The sequence below is a fragment of the Harmonia axyridis genome, chromosome 4 (genome assembly GCF_914767665.1).
Source record: "Harmonia axyridis chromosome 4, icHarAxyr1.1, whole genome shotgun sequence".
In the NCBI taxonomy this organism is placed as follows: Eukaryota; Metazoa; Arthropoda; class Insecta; order Coleoptera; family Coccinellidae; genus Harmonia; species Harmonia axyridis.
Window position 1 is genome coordinate 32,621,027 of NC_059504.1, and position 6,762 is coordinate 32,627,788.

Sequence of the window (6,762 nt, forward strand, 5' to 3'; positions counted from 1 at the left end):
AAATCTACAGAACTCTTGAAAATCTGAACTTGTTAATTGAGCCCCGTTATCCGAAAAGATAATATTTGGTAAACCAAATCGTGCGAAGCAGTCCCTTAGCATATCTATGGTGGATCGTGAATCCATTTTACCCATTTCATATACTTCGGGCCACTTGGAATAAGCGTCTATAATGATCAAGAAATTTCTTCCTTGTATTCTTCTTCTTCTTCTTCTTCAGCCCGTTTGAGTCCACTCCTGGACATAGGCCTCTTCCAATCGCTTCCATGTCGTCCTACACTGTGCTGTGAGAATCCAGTTCTTTCCTGCTCGCTTTTGAATGTCATCTCGCCATCTTAACAGGGGTCTGCCAACACTTCTTTTTGTCAGTCGTGGTCTCCACTGCATGATAATTTTCGTCCACTTCACATCATTCCGCGCGACATGACCAGCCCACCGCCATTTACTTCTAGCAGCTTGTTCTACTGCGTCACTTACTCTGGTTTTCGCCCTGATATTTTCATTTGTCTGCCTGTCTCTCAAGCTGATCCCGAGCATTGCTCGTTCCATCGCACGTTGGCAGACTCGCAGTCGTTGTGCGCTTTTCTTTGTTAGGGTAACTGTCTCGAGTCCGTACAACATGACTGGTAACACGCAAGCATCAAATACCTTTCGTTTTAAATTAATTGGCATTTTAGGTTCTTTGAGGATATGTGCCAGATTCCCAAAAGCCGCCCAAGCCAGCCTGATCCTTCTCCCTATTTCGGCTGTCTGGTTGTTCTTTCCCAGCATTATGTTGTGACCAAGATAAATATATTCCTCTACAACTTCAAGCACCTTATTATCGACAGTGACACAGATATTGTCTGGGCTCATGATCTTAGTTTTTTGCAGGTTCATTTCTAGGCCTACTATTTGTGACGCTTCCTTCAGGTCAAGTAACATACTGCTAAGCTCCCCTGCATTAGTGCTCATGAGTACAATGTCGTCGGCGAAACAGAGATGATTTAGGTATCTTCCGTCTATATTGACTCCCTTCTGTTGCCATGATAATTTCTTGAAGACATCTTCCAGCGCCAAGGTGAACAATTTCGGAGAGATCGAGTCGCCCTGTCTAACTCCTCTCTGTATTGGGATCTTATCCGTTGTTGTGTTTTCATCTATTTTGACGTGGAGCGTAGCATCTTTGTAGATGTCCTCAATGAGGTTTGTATATCTTGAGTCAATCCTTGCGTTGCTCATTGCCTCCATCACCGCCCATGTTTCCAATGAGTCAAATGCTTTCTTGTAGTCAACGAAAGCGAGGTGTAACGGGACATTGTACTCTGTACATTTCTCAATAAGCGTGCGTATCGTTTGTATGTGGTCCAATGTACTGAAGCTGCTCCGGAAACCAGCCTGTTCCACAGGTTGATAAAAGTCAAACTTATTATTGAGGCGGTTGGTAATGATTTTGCTGAGGAGCTTATACAAAACGGATAGAAGGCTAATCGGTCTGTAGTTCTCGATGTTGGTTCGGTCCCCTTTTTTGAAGAGGATTATCACCTCGGCATTTCTCCATGTATCGGGAATTTTTTCCTCCTCCAGGCATCTGTTAAAAAGAATAATCAGTGCTTTCTCAAGAGTTTTACCTCCGTTCTTCAGCATCTCCACTGTAATGAGATCTTCTCCTGGAGCCTTCCGGTTCTTCATCTGCTTTAATGCCATTCTTAACTCTGCAGTGTCAACTTCCGGTATATCTTCGGAGCCCACATTTTGGACCATTTGAATTCTCGATCGGTTTGGTTTAGGTACCGATTGTCTGTAAAGTCCACTGTAAAATTGCTGGATGGTGGAAGTTATTTGCTGCCTCTCAGTAACAACTTCTCCTTGTTGGTTCTTAATTTTGTATATGAGCGACTTTCCTTTTGTTCTTTTCGACCGAAGTACTTTCATATTCATGTTGTTCTCGATAGCTTCGTTTATTGTTTGTGTGTTATACGATCTCAGGTCCTTTCTAATTGCCTTTTTCACCTTTCTATCCAGTGTTGGATACCCTGCTGAATCCCTATCCGTTTTTCTGCGTTCTGCCAATAGTTCATTGGTGTTCTTGCTAAGTTTCGTATCAGCTTTTGCCTTCATGGAGCATACACTCTTGGTAGCCACCTTAATACTGCCAACGATTTTTACGGCTATCTCGTTGAGTGTCAAATTTCTGAGGTTTTCTGTTGGTTCCAACTTCTTGTTGATTTGTGCGTTGTAGTCTTCTATTTTCTCTTTTAGTTGGTTCGAGGTTGGTCGAATGATTTTCTCCATTTGTTTTTTCCTTTCCAAGTGAGTGTTTATACTTATGGTGGCTCTAACTATTCTATGATCACTTCCGGTGTTGAAACGATTGAGGACCGATACGTCGGTACAGAGTTGTTTATCTGTAGTGAGGATATAATCTATCTCATTTTTTATTGCGCCGTCTGGACTTCTCCAAGTCCATTTCCTTTGAGGCTGCTTCTTAAAGAATGTGTTCATGCAGTACATTTGTTCTTTGTTCAGGAAGTCAAGCAACATTTCGCCTCTAATGTTTCGTGTCCCCAGTCCAAAGTTTCCGATGTTCAGACCGTCTGTCGCTGTTCTCTGTCCTACCTTGGCATTAAAGTCACCCATTATGATCTTGAATTTGGTGTTCTCTTGGTTCTTAGCTGTCGTTAGGTCTTCATAAAATTGTTCGACGTCTTCGTCTGTTGATGCGGATGTGGGGGCGTATGCCTGTATGATCTGTATGCTTTGTACTCTGTTCAGATGCAGCATGATATAGATAACACGATCTGATATGGCTTTGCTCTTAGTGACAAGATGTTTTATTCTGCTATTGACCATGATCGCCACTCCTCCTATGTGGTGACCTGTTTCTGAATTTCTTTGAAAAAGTACATGGCCAGATTTCAGAATCATATTGGCCTCGCCTTTCATTCTGGTCTCACTAATTCCAAGTTTATCCCATTTGATGGTTTGAAGTTCTTTTTCTAGACTTAATAAGTGCTCTTCTAGTCTCATTGTGCGAATGTTGTATGTTGAAACCAAGATGTTCCTGTTGGTTTTCCGTTTTTTATCTGGTACTGCCGAAGTTCTGCCTCCCCTAGAATCCTTGAGGCTGACTGATAAATCAGTGCGAGATTCTGAGCGCTTAGCTCTACTCGCCTGGGGTATTTCTGTTTTGTATTTCGACATTTTCATTTTTGGAAGGGGTTTGGCATTCAAACGCCACGCTTGCCGAGCGGGTTGGCGAGTGTTTAGTTTTCAGCCGCCCATTCTGGGTCAGACGCTGTTTGTAGCCGCTCATTCTGAGGCAGACGCTACTTTCCTGATGGTCCGCGAGAGGTATTTCATTTCCCTCCTACCACCCATATCTGGGAGGCATTCCCCTATCCGCCACCTGGGGACGCGTCCTCTAGGGGTTACAGGCTCCCCCGAGGAGCCTTGTATTGGCCCCAGAAAATCTATATGGATTCTGTCGAAAACGTGTTTTCCTTCCGCAAACTTCGTTAAAACCGCTTTATTTGGATTTTTGCCAATGTCATACAAGGACTACAATTTTTTACATATTTCTCAATATCTGCGTCTAAATTAGGCCACCATAAATATTGCCTCGCCAAAGCTTTCATTTTAACCATTCCGTTATGAGCACCATGTAATTCCTCCAATATTTGTCTTCTGAACTTACTTGGAATTACCACTCTAAATCCCCAAAGTAAAATTCCACCTTCAATACCAAGTTCTAACTTTCTCCGTTTATAAGGTAACAACTCTTCCGAAGTATTATCAGGCCAGCCCTCTTCAACGAATAGGTAAACCTTGCTCAAAACATTGTCAATTCTTGTGTCATTACGTATTTCTTTGGCGCTTATCGGAATTTTATCTTCTAATAAAAAATGAAAATAATCAACCAATATTTCACCCTTTTCCTTCGATTCAATCGGAAATCTAGAAAGACCGTCGGCTCCTCCATTTTCAGAGCCTTTAATATATTGGAAATGGTAATTAAATCCACTGAGGAAAAGCGCCCATCGTTGTAAACGTCCCGCAGCCATCTGAGGGATGCCTTTATTTTCCCCGAATAGGGCTAACAGCGGTTTGTGGTCTGAACACAAAGTAAACGAATTTCCTAATAAGTACTGATAATGTTTCTGCACTCCCCAATAAATAGCTAGAGCCTCCTTATGTATGACTGAATAATTTAATTCTGCCTTGTTCAATTTCCTGGACGCAAAACTTATGGGTCTTTCAGTACCATCTGGAAACACATGTACCAGGACACAACCGATTCCGACCTGTGATGAATCACATATTAACTGTAATGGAATATCCCTATCAAAGAAAACTAAAGTTTGATCTGACGTTAATGCCTCTTTGACCCTTTTGAATGATTTATCACATTCTTGAGACCAGTTGAACTTAAAATCTTTGCGCAGGGTCGATAAATTTGGTACAAATCGTCCATAGTAATTTACCATTCCTACAAACGATTTCACTTGTCCCTGGTCAGTTGGTGTTGGCATCTCAGTAATCGCTCTGACTTTATCGAAATCTTTATGAAGACCATTTTTGTTTATGTAATGACCTAAATACTTCACTTCTGGTACGAAAAATTCGCACTTTTTCAAATTCAATCTGAATCCCGCTTTACTCAACTTATCAAAAACTTCTTCCAAATTTTTCATATGCTCTTCCCTGTTTTTTCCAGTCACAACGATATCGTCCAAAAATATAACCGTTCCATTCACACCTTGCAAAACTTTTTCAACAATTTTTTGGAAAATAGAACAAGCCGGTTTAGTGCCAAAGGGTAATCGATTTACATTATAAATACCTTTATGTGTACTCCACGCTAATAAATTTTTTGTATTTTCCTCTAATTCTAACTGATTTTACGCACAGGAAAAATCTAATTTTGAGAAAAATTCTCCATGAAGCTGAGAAAACAGTTCATCTATCCTTGGCAATGGATGCTTTACATCTATCAAATATTTGTTCACCGTGACCTTATAATCCGCACCCAATCTTATTTCCCCGCTCTCTTTCATTACAGGAACTAACGGTGTTCCCCACTCTGAAGTTTCTACTTTTGAAATGACCCCCTTAGCTTCTAATTTTTCTAGTTCACTATTGATTTTTTCCTTGAAGAGGAACGGGACTGGTCTGGGTTTACAGAAGATGGGTTTCACATCTGGCATAATATTTAGCTCTATCTTTTCATGCCTATAAGTACCGAGTTCATCTTTGAATAATTCTTCAAACCTACTTAACAAAATTTTCAAATCGTCCTTTCCTTTCAATGAATTTATAGTTGGATACCTTGGATCAGCAAGATAAATTTTAATGTTAAGGCGTTTTATTAAATCTCGGCCAAGCAAAGGAACTGAACCTTTCTTAACCACTAAAAATCTACAAAATTCAAAAACTTGACCCTTATAGTTTATTGTGGTATGGAATTCACCTTCAGGTACAATTTCGGTCCCATCATAACATTTTAATCTTATATTGGTACTCTTTAATTTAGATTCCTTGAAATAATTATTGAAACAGCTCTCGGGGACTACTGAAATGCTAGCACCTGAATCAAGTTCCATATTAATAAGGTTCTCATTCACTAATAATGAAATTTGTGGTGATGCCACATAGTTATCACACTTCAAATGGTACATTTCAGCATAATCTAAATTGGATTCATGTGTTTCCACCTGATGTACTTGGCGTTTATAACATACTTTAGCTAAATGACCTGTAAGATTACAAATTTTGCACTTATATTTAAGGTACTTACAGTTCTTCTTTACATGGTTCCCTAACCCACAACACTTGCATTTCTGTGCCGTTTCACCATGCTTTATTTCCCCCTTGGAGTGTTGTGGTCCATTTTTGTTACTCTTCCATGTGTTTGACTTCTGCTCTTGCCCTTTCTTTGTCTTCAACTGATGCAGAGTTTGGTAATCGGATCCTAGTGCTGCTTCTTTGTTAACTGCTACTTCCAGGACTTGTGCCAAGCTTTTGGTATGATCCTCCTCGCAGACTCTATCTAGTATAGGGCTCTTGCACATTCCAGCTACGAACTTGTCCTTTAGAATTTCATTCAGATTTGCGCTCCAAATTTACAGGCACTGGCTTTATTTTTTATCCTTACATACCATGATCGTACTGCCTCACGTTCCATCTGCTTCAAATTGTAAAATTCTATCCGCTCCTTGAATATAGATACCTTCTTCGAAAACTGTGCCGTTAGTTTTCCCTCAATTCCTTGTATGTCTTATCTTTCGGCAAAGCTGGATCGCAGAGATCCCTCAGGGTTTTATAGGCTTTATCACCTATTAGGGTTAATAGCACTGGTACTCTCTTTTCTTGATCAATATCATTTGCAGAGAAGTACTGCTCTAAACGTTCAGCCCATAAACTCCAATCATCATCAGAACTGTATTCTGCGATTGAACCGATTGTAGCTCTATAAATTACTTGAGTTTCTGCCATTCTTGATCTTGATAAAGCACGTGGAGATTGATATTTTTCTTCGATTTGCACAAGTTTAACGTTTTTAACCAATTTTTGTCCTCGTCGCCAATATAATGTCTTTCAATGATTAACACTGGGTTACTTTTAATTTTATTTAATATATATAATATAACTTTGTACAACTTACAATTTGGTATGGTTTTGGAACTTGCGTTCTTGAAGACTTAAGAAGAGAGAGGTTAACAGATGATTTTTACAGGTTATGTTATTTTACATGAACATAGAATGTTGTGCTATTACACAGAA

At 39.9% G+C, this 6,762-nt stretch overlaps 1 protein-coding gene across 1 annotated transcript; it reads right to left on the minus strand.

Annotated features, from left to right (window-relative positions):
• Positions 1–3,291: 3,291 nt before the first annotated feature.
• On the minus strand, positions 3,292–6,050 carry LOC123678683 (uncharacterized protein K02A2.6-like). Its single transcript, XM_045615824.1, has 4 exons — positions 5,777–6,050; positions 4,889–5,734; positions 3,555–4,840; positions 3,292–3,492 (listed from the first exon to the last, which is right to left on the minus strand). The coding sequence occupies exons 1-4, from the start codon at positions 6,048–6,050 to the stop codon at positions 3,292–3,294; spliced, it is 2,607 nt and encodes an 868-aa protein (XP_045471780.1).
• Between the last annotated feature and the right edge of the window lie 712 nt (positions 6,051–6,762).

What these genes read in the sequence shown, in the direction of transcription:
- LOC123678683 (XM_045615824.1), bottom strand. Translation starts at nt 6,050, where the DNA reads ATGTGCAAGAGCCCTATACTAGATAGAGTCTGCGAGGAGGATCATACC. An exon ending in GAACCATGTAAAGAAGAACT is followed by an intron (nt 5,735 to 5,776) that starts GTAAGTACCTTA and finishes GTAATCTTACAG; the next exon opens with GTCATTTAGCTAAAGTATGT. An exon ending in CTCAAAATTAGATTTTTCCT is followed by an intron (nt 4,841 to 4,888) that starts GTGCGTAAAATC and finishes AAAATTTATTAG; the next exon opens with CGTGGAGTACACATAAAGGT.